This window comes from Trichoplusia ni, chromosome 27 (assembly GCF_003590095.1).
Source record: "Trichoplusia ni isolate ovarian cell line Hi5 chromosome 27, tn1, whole genome shotgun sequence".
In the NCBI taxonomy this organism is placed as follows: Eukaryota; Metazoa; Arthropoda; class Insecta; order Lepidoptera; family Noctuidae; genus Trichoplusia; species Trichoplusia ni.
In genome coordinates this window covers 4,600,739-4,618,620 of record NC_039504.1, presented here as the reverse complement: position 1 = coordinate 4,618,620, position 17,882 = coordinate 4,600,739, and the positions used below count along the sequence as shown (strand labels likewise).

Here is a 17,882-nt window from a genome sequence, read left to right as displayed (position 1 = left end):
GCTATCGGCCTAGCTGTTTAGGAGGAATACCGTGGCATATACGTGTACCTACAATATAGTATAAGTCTTTTTAGTGTATCTTCTGTACCTCATCTATACATGTAAACTGCTTCAAAGTGAGCCATATCTCGCACATAAAATCGTTTATAGCCAAAATTATATAACGTTTCACGTGTGCTTGCAGTTTGGGAATTGATTAATATAATTCTTTTTTGAGAGAAATTGTATTCTTCTTAAGAACAGAATTCGTTTTTCGGTGAAATCAATGTTAAAGCCGGTTAAGTTGCCTCCTAAGTAAACCAACATTAAAATGGAGGATAGTCTTTTCTAGCAGAAAAAACCACCTTTCCAATAATGTCGTGGGCTTAGAATAAGCTGGTAATACTTAAGCCATTTTTACATATTTGTGATGCTACACAACAGCTTCTTAAATCTTCAGCTATATTTTCGTAGATGCGTAATCTGTGTTTCCTAGTCATCCAATTACCATGACAATACCACGGCGACACGTTACTTGCAAACATAACAGGCGGAGACGTTGACCGACACATGTTCACAGCCGTGACTCAAGTTACTCGCTACTATTAACATTAGCCAAATAATTAAATCAGGCACAAGTGTATTGTGCTATAGTCTTGTTGACATACAATCATTCATCACCGCAAACAGCCTTTGTCATCACCCCATTTATCTAAACCCAAAATTAAATATGATTAAATGTAATGTTAAATGACTCGTGTTAAATTTTCAATGGTCCGAAATTGGATCACAGATTATAAGAAGAATAATTACTGAGAACCTTTGTTTTGTATTCGCTTTTGATGTTGTTCATTAAGTATCTGTTGTGTTTATATTAATTAACAAGTACCTAAACAAAAAATATTATTTAGCACGGCACAACTTTGCTGTTACATATTCTTTTGCTTTTTATTAAATTTACTAGCCTTTCGCCCGCGGCTTCGCCCACGTCGAGGTCGGTTATATCGCGTTTCCAATAGAAGTCCGGGATAAAAACTATCCTATGTTCTTTCTCAAGGTCAACTTTATCTATGTACCAAATTTCATTAAAATCGGTTCAGTGGTTTAGACGTGAAAGCGTAACAGACTGACAGACAAACAGACAGAGTTACTTTCACATTTATAATATTAGTAAGGATGTAAAAAAAATGTTCTTGAGTGGAGACCGCGACTCGGCAGACGTTTAGGACGCCCATTGGCCAGGTGGGATGACGACTAGCGAAAGACTGCAGGCGGATGCTGGATGCGGCAAGCTGAAGACAGGGCGCTATGGCGCACATAGGAGGCCTATGTCCAGCAGTGGACAACTAAAGGCTGATGATGATGATGATGATGATGATGATGATGATGATGATGATGATGATGATGACCAAAAATAGTAGTCTTACTTTAAATGCATAATTATTCCGTCTGCATATAAGTTATTCACCTGGAATAATATATTTAATTCCAGATGTGCGGTCCCGGAGTGCGAGGCACTGGACTCGCGGTTCAACGCGTCGTGGATGCCGTACGCGCTCACGAACGAAACCAACACCTGCTATAGAATGACGCCTTATGACGAGGCCACGCATAACAGCTCCATGCTGAGCCAGCAATACACGTGTGCGCCGGAGAACTTCTCCTGGAACAAGACCAAGCGCTGCGAGAAGGTCATTTATGAAGACTACAACAGTATCGTCGCTGAAGTGAGTATTCTATACCAAAACACACTAGAAATACATTTCATCTTCTTACATACTAGTACACACTAGTACAATACACGTAATAGTTACAGTCTCTTGGTACGAAAAACGCCCATTTTTAAGCTGTGCTTAAATCTCTGAAAAAGTATATAATATTCAAAGTTTTGTTAAACGCATGCCTAAAAATAAAAACGTGCTTAAAAAGATACCACATCATGTCTAGACCATCGGAAACGATTCGCATTGTCACGACGACACGAGAGCTAATAGCCAGGATCCAGATCAAACGAAATAGGTATTAAGTATGTGATAAAATAACACAAAATGCTGAGAAGTCCCTTAAGTGGATAATCATGATTACATATGGCTCTCGTTTCTACGCGGCATATTAAAGATTGGCGATTCAAATTCTAATTATCGCAGATTTAAATTTGCCCTAATGCGGTATTTTGTCAAGAATGCCCGATCATTGTAGTATGCATACTTAAATAAACACATAACAGCCCCTTTTCCAAGTCAAAATTCGAATTCAAAAGTCATTTATTCCAAATAGGTTAATAAGTATTAAAAATTATACCGGTCAGCACCAGGTCAAGTGATCCGGAAGAAATACCGCACCAAACTCTACAACAGCCTCAAGCGCATACATCCATAATTTACGCAGATTTTTCGATTGCACGTTGTTTATTTACGTGATAATGATAACTGGGTGATTACGGTGCGCTGTGAAATGACGGTGATCGCGCAGGTTCAGGGCCGCGTCACGCACGGGGGCGCGCGGATGCCGCCGCGGTACCGAGCTCAGCGGTAATGAGCGGCTGCTGCGCTGTCTCCACACACGATCACTATCATTTATCATTTCTCTACAAGACAACACTGGTGATCTGCACGAGCATAAAACGATTTCCAATCTTTTTTCACAATTTCCTATTTGAATCACAGAAATTATATTAAACTCACCTATCACCATAAGGTAAATACATTGAATCAGGAAAGTGCGCGCGATTTTATAACCCTTAATAATAATCCTTGGAATTTCAATGTGGTTGTAGCTAGTGGTAAAAATTATGCACAAATTAAAGTGGCATATTTGGTATCTAATAGTACGTCAGACTCCAGCAAGCCTGCAGGCTGCATGACTTAACCTTCCGAAGTAATAATAGTTCAGGTCATTGTGCCATTTGAGTTGTTTTTATGTTGTAAGCAAAAAAGAAAATCAGTTTGTTTTTGTTAATAGCGTCTAGTTGAAGTGGTCATCCACAATAGGCATCGGTCATGCGCGTACACATCACGGTGACTTGTTGTTCGGAACACATTACTCGGACAAAACACTACTTAATGTAATTGTGTATGTGCCGGCACGATGTGTGTACAATCAGTTATTTTGTTGCCATACATTTTACTTGCTCATTATTGTATTTCTCTACAATTTATGACTTCCTCTTTTATCACTAATATAAAATTATTGCTGTCGTAAAAAGTCATGAATCTAGATGAAATATATTTTCCTCGAGTAATTTAACATCTTCGCACATAGAAAACTGTTTAGTTTCAACAGTCGAGTTAATTGAATACACTTGATTAGCTGCGATACTCGGCAACCATAACAAGTCCTTGCGTCAGCTAGTACTTAGCCGAAATATTCTAAATATACACTTTATTGATAAGATTGGGGATAATATTTGATATTGTGAAAATTACACTAATTATAAAAAAAAAACTTATCGAAAGTGCTGATAATCTCCAGACAGCTTAGGTGATGTAACCCAACCGGACCATGTACCTAACCTGGATAACAGAAATAAAACAACAAAATAATTTCACCATAGTAAAATATGAATGATACACAAACCGTTTTCTCTTTTCAATAGGGGGCGACCGAAAAAAAGGCGATGCTCAAAACAATCCTTAAACGATCCTCACCTTTCAATAAGAGCCCCGGCTGGCGTGTGCATGCAATAAGTAGGACGGTGCATCAACGGCTGCGTGAAAATCGTTTGGAGCATCTGATTTTAAAAAGCCCATTTATAAACAGCTAATATCCTAATTTATCCCTTACTACCACGTATGCTAGCTTAGCTCTTCCTGTACATTATAATGGCGTATGATCACATTGTTCATAGTTCGACCTCGGGTGTCAGCCGTGGAAGCGGACCCTCATCGGCACCGTCCACAACCTGGGACTCGTGTTCTCATTTGTTATCTCCGGACTTATATCAGACAAGTAAGTACTAAGTCACCAGAAATAGCTGCCGAAGCAATGAAAATGTGCATGTCAGATACTTTCATGGTAGCTACTTAAAACGAAATTGTCCAAAACTCTCACACCTGAGTAAAACGTAGGTAGGTACTTACTAATTAGCAAAATATGAAACTTCTTCTTAAAAACTCCCAATCAATCAAACATATGGTCAAAACAATATTATGTATGAGTGTAATCAAACCCGTTTGATCGTCTCGGGGCTTTAATCTAATGATGCCATACACCCACAAGACGATTTAACAAACTTCGTAGTTTGGACTAATTTCTAGAGAAGTTGAAAATTAAAGATACAACATGCTACAATTAGCAATGTACTTATTTAAATAAATTTTCACAATAATGCTTAAGTAAAGCAAGGTCAAGGTCTACAGGAAGCACAAGAAACAAAATACACATTAGTTTCGGATGTAAGCACTACTATTGTCCTAAAATAAATTGTTTGGAAACAGCAACATCATTTCAGTAAATTATTTAAAGGTGAAAACAAAAGTTTATTAGTTATTATTTTCTTTGTAAATAAATGATTTGTGACTAAGATTTCCTCCACATTCAAAACTATATATTGTTGTGTGTTTTGCTCACATTCATTACTTCATTCTTTTGCCTCTAAGATCACCCACTCACCGTTTTCTATTAGTGAAGGCCACACAACTTTACACCAACACCATCATTATTCTACGAAATTATTTATAAGTATAACCTTTCTTGGTGATCGGTATAAATGAAAAACATGTCTGGTGTTCAGATACGGTCGTAAGGTGATAATAGTGGGCACGCCGCTGGTGGTGGGCGTGGCCGGCCTCATCAAGTCCTTCTCCGTCAACTACTGGATGCTGCTGGTTTTCGAGTTCCTCGAGACCGCACTCGGCTACGGGAATGCCTCCATGGTTCTATGTGAGTACTGGGCAATCGGAAACATTTTTTTGCAATTGAATTTTCTAATAGGTTTTATTCTGCATTTTATTAAAAATGAAATCGAAGAATATAACAGAATAATGAACATTTTTCTTAATCTTTTAGCTTTAGAGACCGTGAGCCAGAAGCGTCGCGTGATGTTCTCGTGCATCTCGGACATCCTGGCCAGCATCGGCAGCGCGTTCTTCGGGCTGATCGCGTGGAAGATCCCCTACTGGCGCCACATGATGCGTGCCATCTACGCGCCGCTGCTCGTCGTCGTCTTCTACATCTTCCTCGTGGACGAGGGTGTCAGGTGGCTGCTGGCGCACAACAAGAATGATGAAGCCGTCAGAGTGCTGAACAAAGTCGCCAAGATCAATAATATACAGCTCTCGAACAAAGCCAAGCAAATGTTAAAAACTATAGCTGGAGAGAGCAGCAAGAATGATGAGGTAAGGATATTTCATCTAATTTTGCAAACGATTAACCTAGAAACAGTAAAGCTCGTTTAAAAATATCCTCTAACATTGGCCAATGTCCTTAATATTGTCGATTGTCCTATGTAACATTCATCGACATAAAAGCAATTCATGGAGAATTGCTTTTAATGTCATGAACATCCGTTCCGGATCTTTAACCGATAACATTTCTGTATTAATGATGTAATGGAGCCCCATTCAAATAACGGTTTTGTATCAGCCTCCACTGTGAAGGTTCAGCAAACTCCACACAAAGTAGACAATTTGAATAGAATACGTGGTTGCATGTAGATTGCTGATCTTTGATCCATACCTATCTAGCGGCAGATAAACCAAACACAGATATTGTATACGCAAAACTAACGATAATGGTGTTGATAATTATAATACGTAATGTCTGAAAGATCAATCAGTCTTATCTAGCGATTAAATTATTTAAGCGTGGCTTTTACTAACTATTTTTAACTATTACTGTAATACATAGGTATCTCAGACGAATCGATATGGTTTTCAGGATGGTGAGAAGAGATCCCAGTCGGAGCAGCCCCACCTGCTGTCCGTGCTCCGCTCGCGCACGATCCTGCTGCGCGTGCTGCTGATCGCGGCGTGCTTCATCTGCTGCACGTTCGTTTACAACGGCACCATCATCAACTCGACCAGCGTGTCCGGCAACAAGTACCTGAACTTCTCTGCGCTGCTGCTGGTCTCCGTACCCACCAGGATCATCACCGCGCTCACACTCACGAGGTTCGGCAGGAAGACCCCCATCTGTGTCGCCTACACCTTGTGCTGTATATTCTTTATTTCCTCCGCCTTTGTGCCCAAGTGTAAGTATTTTGATTGCCTTATTATTTATAGGAAAGCGCTCTCAACATCTCGTTATCTAATTTGGACATAAACACAAAATAAAAATAAAATTGATACAACAAACCTATTTCTAAATACTATTCTGTTTTGTTACAATAACAAGTACACTCTGATCATCAATAAAGTTAATTAAAAATTAATTTAAAACACCGTTCAGACAATAAGTATTAATTTCCTAATTGCAGCGATCTGGTGGGCGTCGGTGCTGTTTTATCTGGTGGGCAAGATGTGCAGCAGCTACGGCGTGTTCTCCATGTATGTGGTGGCCATGGAGGTGTTCCCCACCACGTCGCGCAACTCGCTCACCAACATCGCCAACACTGTCGGCCGCCTCGGCTCTGTGCTGGCTCCGCAGGCGCCGCTGCTGGTAAACAAACGCTCTTTAAGTTTCGTACACGAAAATCTTACAGGGCTAACAGAACCCGAATAAGTGGTGTCCCATGATTTATGGTTTGCTTGAGTATTGGCATCATAAAAGTAATGAAAAAAATGGTTATAATGTGCGGATGCATATCTGTAATTTTGTAAAACATTTGCTGTAGGTACTTACAGCTAAATATTTCACCGTCTGGTTTCCGTTTCTACGCGGCGATCGATGTTATCTAATGATGTAAGATAATAAGTTGTGAAATAATTCTGCAACCGTTCGTCATTAATCTGTATTGAAGAAAGCTTTTAAATATTCACATGAAATCTATATTGTAGGAGAAGTACATGTCTGGTCTGCCGAGCATAGTGTTCGGTATCGTGGCGCTGGGCCCGGCGGTGCTGGCGCTGCTGCTGCCGGACACGAGCCGCGCCGCGCTGCCCGACGACGTGCTCGACGCCGAGAACCTCGACCACCAGCCCGAGGACGAGCCCGCCGGGGACGTCACCAGGGACGACCTGCCCAGGGTCGCCGTCACCCTCACCAAAGATAAAGAAGCTCAGTGATGTGTAGTTCATAATAACAGTAACGACAAATAATAGTGAGGAGTGACGCGCAACGCAACTGTCAAGGACTCATGTAGTGACGTCATCTCTTCTGATCGACTGGTTCAAGCCGAATCTCAAAAAAACTTTCATAGAACCTATCGTCTTGTATTATAAGATGTCGGACTCGTATTACCTAATTACGGACTCTATAAAGGTTTAAGCTTAGTGTGATATCATGTAGGCAATAAGGTTTTTGTGATATTTGGTTATTGGAAGCCGTTAGGATAAAGTTACCTTATAGAGCAACGGTGACAGTAAATACATGCAAGCATTGAATAAAATTTATAAATCATAAAAAAAACATCGTCTTGACAACAATTATGCGACTGGTTAATTCTGTAACGAACAATGAAGCAACACAGATTTGTATTAATTTGCTGACACCGTGTCTTATGTGGCAATAGCCCGCCTCAGTATAATATAATCATCCTAACGTAATAAGTTATAATTATAATATTTATACTGTACCTGTAATTAATTGCTAGACTTAGTTCCTTTTCGACTGGACGCGACGATAAGATCTCAATTTTATACGAAGCCAATGAGAAAGACATATTCAGCCTACGTTGTGCTTTCATCATCAACTAACATTTAGATGTTAATAATATTTTTGTAATATTTCCCATTCATTAAGATTGTTATTTTTTACGTAATTATCCCACTTGAATCATTTGACAAATATTTGTCACAGTACCAAGCGATATTTCATGATTTTTGTAAAAAAATATTCATCGCATCAACATACACTTTCAATAAAAATGTCATCATCTCATCTTAAATCATTCACGGCTTTTGTAATATTTGGAACACAAAACTCATCCCATTAGTAATGATAAGAATCTCAATTTCTATAAGTATTTTGTTAATCTCATTGAATTTCATCCGTGCATCCGTGTCGACTCAAGCCCTTGTGACGTCATCCTCATTTCTATTCTACCAATCCTTTATAACATGCTTCATAGTTAATTGTAATATGTGAACTGAGTAGTCTACGGTTATGTAATTGTAATAAGTACAGACAGAAACAACCTTACATGTACCACATCTTTATAATCCACAACATTTTTTAATTTGATATATCGTGACTTATGCAAAATATTTTCTATTTTATTTTTCCTCTTAATTTTAACAACATATACTTGTAGAGGTGTAGCAGCTGTATCGTGCAGACATTGTTATACAAAACAGGCTCAGTCTTAAAATACTCTCAATCGAGGTACCACATCCATTCTACAGTACGGGGAGGAAGTAGGGTGTTTGAACAGGGCACGGTCCTTCGGCCATTGCTTGTGACGCGTAGTAGAGCGAAGCCAGAAGCGATGCATTTACGCGGGCGGGGTGTATAGGACTCACACTAGCGTAGGCCTGCCACTCTTTGCTAAACTCTATTTGACTTGGCTATAAGCGTGATTTCGTGTAACGTAAGCTAAATATGCGAGCAAGAGGTATTATAGTTCAAGCACTGATAAGCATTTCACATCAAATAAATCTGTATTTATTCTTTCATGAACATATCTGACAGTCATTAACACGCAGAAATGAGAAGGCACAATCATGCTACCTGCGCATAACTTGCATATTTTATGTAAACATATTAATGTACGTCAAATGACGGGTTTATGAGACAAAGTATTTAAATAATTTTAATAGGACGAGCTGCGCAATGTTCTTGCCTTAAGTTTGATCTGATAACCTATTGTTTTTATAATTAATCATCTGGTAATGTAACTACACTGATAGCAGTACATGTGTGTGATACAGTTATCATCGGCACACGACGCGGCGCGCGGCCGCTGTGTGGAGTACAGCAGGCGCAAAATAAAGCGGCGATATTCATCTTACCTTCTTTGTTATTTTGCAAAACTTAGCTAATTTTAGAAGCTCCGATTTATTTTGCACTGACTGTAATAAGATGTCTAGATTTTCTCATCCTAAACTATTTGTACAGTTTCCATATCATTTTGTAAATCTTCATAATAATTTATATACAAAATAGTGGTTGTTTTATTTTGATTTTTATCTCTATCTACCTTATTAAGTACGTTAATACATCAAGTAAGTAAATTAGGAAATCTTCAAGTGCTGTTGTCGACATTATAGAAACTCATATATTTTGATAACCATATTAAAATGGTTTAAACTTTAATGATCAAGAGTGTAAACGACCCTAAACGAATTGCGGAGCACCACAATAGCTCCTGTGCTGGCACAGATACTAGAACAACCGCAGATATTCAGACGAACACAACATAAATAACAAGTCGGACATACAATAGAGTCTTTTATTATAAACAAACAATCGTGACGATCCTACCACTAGGTATTAATGAGTACATTACGTAACTAAGAGAGCAGTAATAATAACACAGGACACACATATAGATAGCACCTAACCTCGCTGATGTATTATTCAACTTAAGCCGATTATAATCGATTCAATTCGATATTACGATAATTATTATCGCAATTTCCACAAAATCTGTTGATTTCACTATTCAACTAGCATTTATTTTATGGCTAGTAATTAGGGATTCCCAAAATATGGACGTAGCTCAGTGAGTATTCTCTCTCTACTATCTATTTATACACACGAGTAAGAAATACTAAGAACCAACTCTACGTAGCAGTCAACCGCTTTGTGAATGAAACTCCTTCTAGAGCACATTAAACCAATCGACATGATTGTATGGAAATTAGGATAGGTACTACTCAATTACATCACTATTTGTACTTTATAGATTTTAAATAAATAATCAATTTACAAATAGCTTTATCTTTTCTGTTATCCTAAAGCGACCTTATTAATATTTTTAAGGTCGCAAGCGAGTGTAAAGTAGTCATTATTTTCAAGAGTATATGGTTTAATTTGTGTTGAGCTTGGATTCTGGTTTGCCGATGGCCTCTGCGTCCTCGAGGGTGTCAGGCATCTTGCAGCCGAGGGTCTCGGGCTGCGTGAGCACCAGGATACCAGACAGGATGCCCATTGCGCCGAACATCACGGACGGGATGCCTTGCCAGTAGTCCATCTAGAAACACATTGACGTTAGAAATTAACATCAGCTACTGAAAATTTGGCACAGAGTTTTGGTTGGGGATGTTAATTTGGCTGGACATACTAAATTGTGAATCATGGTGAGAATGTGAGGATAAATTTCAATAAAACATGGGTAAAAAATGGCCGTCTTCTACAGAACTCAAAAGGAACATTTGTATTGTCTTATCACAACATTACTTACAAGTACTGGAGTGAGGGGAGCAGTGATGGAACCGATGCGCCCGATCATAGAGGAGAAGGCGAGCAGGCTGTGGCGGTACTGCGTAGGGTACAGCTCCGAGGTGTACAGGTACAGCGACGTGAACACCACCGAGATGCCGAACTTGCCCAGCAGGTAGATCACCAGCCGCAGGGTGGCGTAGTCTAAGAAACGAACAGATTTGATGTTAGACCTCAACATATTTTGATAGTTTTTGTCTAGTTAAATGAAGAAGAGGAAATAAATAAATTAATGAAGAAAAGTTAATAAAGACTGTACCGATATCAGAGTCATCCCGCCAAACCCACTGTGCCCGACGAACCATATGTTCTGGCACCCTCTCGCACATGTAATAACACAAGGATTGAACACCTTTGTGCGGAGGTCGTATATTTGATACTTTTTAACGCTGCTGGTTAGCAACGGTCACGTGCCACTACATCGTTTTATTTGGTGTCGCATTAAATGCTAACATTGCTGTAATCAATCGCTTATCTAATCAACCACGTGTATTTGGGAAATAATAAATCATTAAAATAATTTGAAGGTTTAAGGTCACATATGATTAAATTAGGGTTTTTCAGAGCACACTTCACTTTTTTCACAACTGATCTCTTGGTCAAGTTCTACTTCTGTACCTACCTAATTCATCATCACTAAATTTTACTATGAAGTCATAGTAAAATCCACTATGAATTAAATTTTGCAATGAATATATTTACTTCATACTGCTAATGGTTTACGAAATGAAGCTCTGAAAACGGTTAATTTGTTAAAACTTTACATTATTGTACTTCATGCCATTCCAGAAACATCTATTGAAGCAAAGAAACAGTGTAGAATAGCAGTGTTCGACATTTGTCAATGGGTGATGAAACCATGACTATGGCACTCGCTATTTTTCATTCATTTTACAAACCATATCGGACTAAATGATTTATACAATGCTTGACGAAAGTGCCGATGACTTAATTTATCCGCATCGCAATAAAAATGTCAATTTATATCAATCAACAGATTAATCGTAATCTGTTGATTAATGTAAATTAAAGTTTTGATAGAAGCCCGATATCGCTTTAAACTTAAACATAAACGTCAATTGTGTTTTGTATGCGTCGGTAGGTATCTTTCATTTATTTACTTGTATAAATACGTGTTAATACAAACACAATGGCTGCCGCCGATTTTATCATACTAAGCTGTAAAACTAAAAAAATTAAAAAGTCTTCAAGCATTGGTATCGTATAAATAGAATAAGGACAGAAGCTTACCGTCAGGAATGAATGCGAAGGCGATGTTGCAGGCAGCGCTGAAGAGGAACCCGCTGGAGAGCGTGGCCTTCCTGCCGATCCTGTCGAGGATGAGCACGGCCGTGTAGAAGCCGGGGATCTCGATAAGGCAGGTGAGGATGTAGTTCAGGTACATGGTGTCCGACAGGCTGGTGGCGTTGATGGACAGCCCGTAGTACACGAAGGTGGTGGTGATCCACCAGATGGGCGTGGTGCAGACACGACGCAGCAGTACTGGAGACTTAAAGATGGCGGCGAACACACCGGGAGGCTCGGGTGCGCCTTCCTCCTAGAATTAAAACATTTCCATTAACTCACTTCCCCTCAAAAAAATATACGTATGATCATTTGAATAAAACCAAACTTAAAAAAACCTTACCCTTTCAACCTTCGGCGGAGGAGTCAACAAAGCATTCATTGACTTTTCACTAATCTGAGTGCCGTTACGTTTGGCCACCTTCTCCAGTACTATCTTTGCCTCGTCAAATTTTTGTTGAGACAGAAGCCACCTCACGCTTTCATTTAAAATCCAGTAATAGGCAATGATGAGGAAACAAGGGATGTGTAGAGCCAAGATCATGTATCTCCAGGGCTGGATCAACCACGCCACTCCTCCGAGGATCACCTGGCCGACGGCAAACATGGAAGAGCAGGTAGCGCTTGTCAATACTCGGTACTTTGGGCCCACGAACTCAGTAGCTGCAAGAATTATCAGAATTGTAGAAAAAACTTTACCACATAAAGCCCATATTATTTGTTAATGTGTTTTTTTATTGGACATACCGAAAATATAAGAAGAACTGAAAGTCCCGGCGCCCAATGTGGTCTGCAGCAACTGTAGGGTCAGATACATGGGGTAGTTGACGGAGAAGGCTCGGATGATACCAAAGATGGCCAGGTTCACGACACTGATGACCAGCGCCACTCGTCTCCCGTAATTGTCAGACACGAAACCTGCTATGGGTAGCACAAGTAGGGTTCCCACGCTGCTCAATGTTCCGGCCAGGGCACGGAGCCAGTCTTGACACCCGAGATCAAACTAAAGGAAGAAAATCAATTGTGAGTACCTACATCAAAAATTTATGCCATTTAGAATCTAAGAACATAAAATAGAACAAAAATACTGACGTCATACACGACGGAGTTGTCCCTTGCATATACGAAGCCGTCGCAGTCCTGCAGTTGGGGTGTGAACAGATTGCTGGGGCACGACTGCAGCGAGCCGTTGACGCCGGTGTTCGTGAACCGCGAGCAGCTGTCGAAGCCGTTCGCGTTGTCGGCCGCCGGCACCGCGTTGAGTAACCACGACGGGTCTATCAAATGATCTTTTGTGTATTCTCCACACTCCGGGATCTGACATCTGGTGAAATAGGTGCAATTTAACTAATTTATTTATTGTCTTTACAGGTCCGTATCCAAAGCGGAACCATATTAATGAGGCTCCGCAGTCAGTCTAACTAGACACACAGTGCCACAGACAGTGCGTTTCTGCTGTAAACACCATAATTTAAAATTTGTCGCGGATGCGATCTGAATTTAATGTTTGTGAAACGCAGTGCTGCGAGGCCGACTCACAAAAACTTTGATAACAGTTATGGAGTACTAGCCACCCGCCCCGGCTTCGCACGGGTACAATGACAATATGACTATGCTAAGGTAATTCTTTAACGTACTTTATTATGATAAGAATTCATACCATCGCTGCATCGTAACAAAAACAAATTCGAAATAAGCGTTCTTAATCAATAAATTCCGACCAAATAGATGGTTACAGCGAGTCAACATTAAACGATAATTAAAATGCTGTGCTAGACTTTTTAGCGTAGAATATTATTTTGATATATAAATAAGCGTAAAAAATTGTTAATACATTTTGACAGTTAATACAATCTGACTGACTATTTTTCTCTACTAAATAAAGCATGGGCTTTGTTCTACACTTTGTAGTGATGATTATAATAGCTCACAAATTCATTGTTCTTGAAGTTTTACGATGCAAGCAATTACAATTAACAGATAAAGTTAAATATTATAATAAAAAATAAGGAGTCGCAAAACAGTAATCGTTCGTACTTCATCAATGCTAATGTATAAAATACAATGTTTTACCTGTGCGGTATAGCGGCGGCGGAGAAGATGTACTCGCTCATAAAGGCGGACATGGCGAGCGGGATGGCCACGAGCAGCAGGTTCACCATCTGGTACTTCCCGAACTGGCCGATCTCGTTCACTAGCACGTAGTCCAGGTCGATGCTCTTCTCGAACACGCTGCCCTTGCGGTCCTTGACGCCAGTCCTGCCGGCGTCCCCCGCGTCGCTGGTCCTCTTGTCCTCCATTTCGGGCAGTGTCTGTTTCCCCTGGTGTCCGCGACAGGCTGGCGTGCTGACTTGAGCTCCGCGCCCCGATGAAGTGAACTATAAAGCATTGCTACGAAACAAGAGGAAATCTTATCAAATATAATCGTTAGAGGATTATAATAATATATTAATTTATAGATAAGCTTATCGTGGCCAGTAGCGACCGTCATATGCTGAGAAAAACTAGTTCGTGTCACTTTAGATCGCTATTTACTGTGTTTGACGGCTTTTATTTATAAAACTTTGCGTTTAATTCCAAATATTGTTAAAGTCCGTTTTTGGAAAAATGATTTTCATAAAATGTTTCACAAGCCAACAAAGTGTTCTTTGCAAATTGGTTAGTTAGTAAGTAGTCATCGTTCTTTGTTATTACATTTACTACAAATTATACTGTGTGAAACTAGAGTCATCATCATTTGTGATGTATTCATATTAATTAATTAGTCAATTATCCTAAATATCATTTAATAAAAATGAAAAGTGCGTGAAAATTTATGCAAACGACTTTGAATGTATATTTTATTTTTCCTACACGGGAATCGAACCCGCGACAAGTCGTTAAATATGTTTGACAGGGAGTACCTCAACCACTCGACTATCTGAACTGTCGAAATAGGAAAGTAAGCAAGCATGGGAAATTAACAAACAATTCCAAAATCTAAAAATAAAACCATGCTTTCTTTTGTAATCTGCACTAAAAATATATTTGTTTGTTTCGTTTATCTGTAGATAATAATTTGTCTCCGAATGAAATATGCAATGTAATTTACGAACCGCCATAATTTACGCTGCATAAATAATGCACAATTTAGTATCGAAGTGCAGTACCGCTTAAATAACACAACTGAATGGAAGTACGTCATAGATATAATATGGGCCTGTAGTAGATGAGGGATAGTGTTTTGTTATTACGAGTGACCCGCGCCCGCTCGCGACAGCACGCGACCGATTCAACTGTCTCTTGCTTACATGTTTCAAGTTGAACTAACTACTACTGTGCTACTGTTCATTTTACTTGTAATCTTGTTTCCTATCCTACTGATGTATGCTTAGCTAAGCTTCACCGACTCTCTGCTCTTATTCGACATGACAAGGCGCTCGTTTTCGCCGCGCGTCCTTGTCATCCCGACATGGATTTGGTTTTTACGATTCCATTTTAAAAACTCTATTTATATTAGTAATATTGTTCTAATAAATTGCAGAGCAGTTTTAAAGTACTACTAACCACGACACAGTTCAGGATATTGTTCAGAAGATTTGCCGCTTTGTATGGAAAACAGAAAAGCCTCAACAAGCACAAAGCTTCAACTCAAAAAAAACTTGAGCAGTTCTAGGTGCTCTACAGCGTTTTCGTTGACTTACCAGTTACAAGGCCAAAAGGCGAACTGAACCCAGCACAAAGGGCGTAGCCAGAGAAGGGTAATCTTCCTCACACTATGTACCCATTGGATAGGAGCCAGGAAAAGTGGCCAAGAAGCTGGGCAGGTCAAGTCCATGGAAATATCAATGACCGCTAAATCAGATGCGCTCTTAAGGAACGAGCCTTACCGCAACAGCTCCCATGCCCAGGCCCCCACGACGGAAAATCGTATTTATTGATTATTCATATGAGGCTGTGATCATTCAAACCAGTCACAGATAAATCATATTTTTGCCCACACCATTCAACCACTCATCAAACTAAACCCAAAAAGATCACCCAAACACTGATTAAAGATTTTTGAAGTCGGCATTGTAATCAGTTTATCACCAGAACCAATCACACTTGTATCAGGTATTTACCTTTGTGACTCCGGGACCTGAACCCTCAGCCGTACGTCCACCTCCAGGCTCGACCGCTGCACGACTGGCATCCCTCCTCGTAGGTAACCAGACTTCCAGTATTGTTATTGCCAGACAAAGTACGGTTAAGTGCAATGATACATTAACAATTTCTACTACGGACACTTCTTGTTTGTAAACACACGGACGTAGTTCAAACCTATAGTAGTAGTTTACTAACCTATACCTATAGTAGTTCTCTTTTAAGAAGTCAATTACTCACAATATAGTTATTGTGCATATTAATGAAACAAATTTGTACCAAAAAATGGCAAACGGACGCGATATGTGCATGAGAAAAAATACCATATTTTTATAAATCTTGATACTAAATATTAAAGTATTAATTGCCCAAGGGAAGGATAAAGATAAACTAAAACGGCTGTGAGTGTCCTGTACCTAGTTTCTATGATGTGATAACATTTTATGTTATTCAACAGATATCGGTCAGGATCCGACCTGATGTTGATCGACTAGGTATTTATCAGCTTGCATTATCTACTAAGTAAAGGGCGTTTGCCTCTTCCATCAATGAGGAATGCGGAAACAGGTTGTTTACAGGAGTCACGATGAAAAAGTATGACGGGAATCTTCTGTTCGAAAGCTACTCCAGCAGTAAGGAATTAAATCCCTGTGTCGCGGGACGTTTTACAAAAATACAAATCACGTGCACAAACACACCCAGACTCAGAACAACCCGTGACACGTAACGCTCAGTAGGTTTGGCGTGGTGACCTCAACCACTCGGCTACACGTGCAGACAATATATTATATCCTTTTAGTTTATATGTCCGCTCTTACTTAGTTTGAAGTAGGGCTGTGGAAACTCTAGTAAATATTGAAAAATGAATGATGATACCCAAGTTAAACAAGCGACAGTGTAAGTAATGTAAAAGAGAAACAATAACATCTGCATTCAAAGTAAAGCTATGTCATGTCCTCGTGTGCGGACAGACGCTATATCCACATACTTTTATATATAGATTTTATAAGAAACTGTTATTCAAGCTTTAGTTAGTTTCAGTAAATAATATATTTTTGTCGATAATGTCTCATTCTATTCGGATTCCTATGCGTGGTTCACGTGACTAAATATGAAACTCATGTCTTAAAAAGTAATCAGCATTTTGGAAGTGGTTTTGGTATGGGTTTTTTTCCGTGGCGATGTGCTCAGAGGTGGTATCCAGAGCTTTTAATAATTTCCACAAATAAAAACGATTTCAACTAACTTGAGAGCCTATTCAGAGATAGTTGTTACCCTAAAAAAATTACAAAAAGGCGCTTGAAGAGCAACAGCTGTTGCATGGTCAGGGCATGGTGATACCAATTTTTCCTTCTTCTAGCTATGGAGAAAACTTACTAATACTTTTCACACCACCAAGACTGGTTCCGTTAAGGAGGCGCCCGGCCTATGTTCGTCGCCCGTTTAGGCCCCGACTGTAGGAAACAGAGATGTATGCTGGTAAATTTAGATGGGAGAGAGAGGCATTTTTTTTTTCAATTTAGATGGGACAGCACACCCCTTCGCCCCATTTTCTTTTAAGTCCATGAGGATTTTCAATAGCTCGCGCAATAAAAGCAGTTCCGACAATATTTAATTTTATTGTTGTACGTTTCTAAAGGAAATCTGTTATAAAAAGCAGATTCTTCGTTATATTGCCACTTGCACTCTCACAATTACAGTAAAATACGTCTTCTTTGATAGAATTAGGACAATTAAAAAATTCTAATTTATTCCTTTGTTCTCAATATACTAAGTCTGTGGTGGTCAAGTGCTGGTGACGCCACTCCTGCTTACAGGATATGGTTTATAACTTACGTTTTGATAAAAATAGATAAGAGTTAATTTGTTTTTTAGGTACCTACATAAGATACGCACATTACGCCTTTCTCACGTACACATTGCGTTGAAACAAAACAATAATACCACTAACGCCATCTATTGACAGTGGACTAGAATGTTGTGTAATGAGAACA

The 17,882-nt window shown here is 39.4% G+C and overlaps 2 protein-coding genes across 5 annotated transcripts in view; one reads left to right on the top strand and one right to left on the bottom strand.

The window, feature by feature from the left end:
• LOC113505947 (organic cation transporter protein-like) overlaps positions 1 to 7,467 on the top strand; it is a 29,513-nt gene extending 22,046 nt beyond the window's left edge. For all 4 annotated transcript variants that reach the window (XM_026888829.1, XM_026888830.1, XM_026888833.1 and 1 more), the window contains exons 4-10: positions 1,472 to 1,706; positions 3,827 to 3,927; positions 4,712 to 4,860; positions 4,987 to 5,315; positions 5,857 to 6,169; positions 6,395 to 6,576; positions 6,915 to 7,467. In XM_026888829.1, coding sequence (XP_026744630.1) covers positions 1,472 to 1,706; positions 3,827 to 3,927; positions 4,712 to 4,860; positions 4,987 to 5,315; positions 5,857 to 6,169; positions 6,395 to 6,576; positions 6,915 to 7,142 — 1,537 coding nt within the window. In that variant the 3' untranslated portion in view covers positions 7,143 to 7,467. The remainder of the gene's footprint in view (positions 1 to 1,471; positions 1,707 to 3,826; positions 3,928 to 4,711; positions 4,861 to 4,986; positions 5,316 to 5,856; positions 6,170 to 6,394; positions 6,577 to 6,914) is intronic.
• Positions 7,468 to 9,452: 1,985 nt separating this feature from the next.
• LOC113505949 (organic cation transporter protein-like) lies at positions 9,453 to 14,150 on the bottom strand. Its single transcript, XM_026888834.1, has 7 exons — positions 13,837 to 14,150; positions 12,856 to 13,087; positions 12,511 to 12,766; positions 12,107 to 12,426; positions 11,710 to 12,016; positions 10,421 to 10,602; positions 9,453 to 10,210 (listed from the first exon to the last, which is right to left on the bottom strand). Exons 1-7 carry the CDS (start codon positions 14,061 to 14,063, stop codon positions 10,046 to 10,048), a joined length of 1,689 nt encoding a protein of 562 aa, XP_026744635.1. The 5' UTR covers positions 14,064 to 14,150; the 3' UTR covers positions 9,453 to 10,045.
• Between the last annotated feature and the right edge of the window lie 3,732 nt (positions 14,151 to 17,882).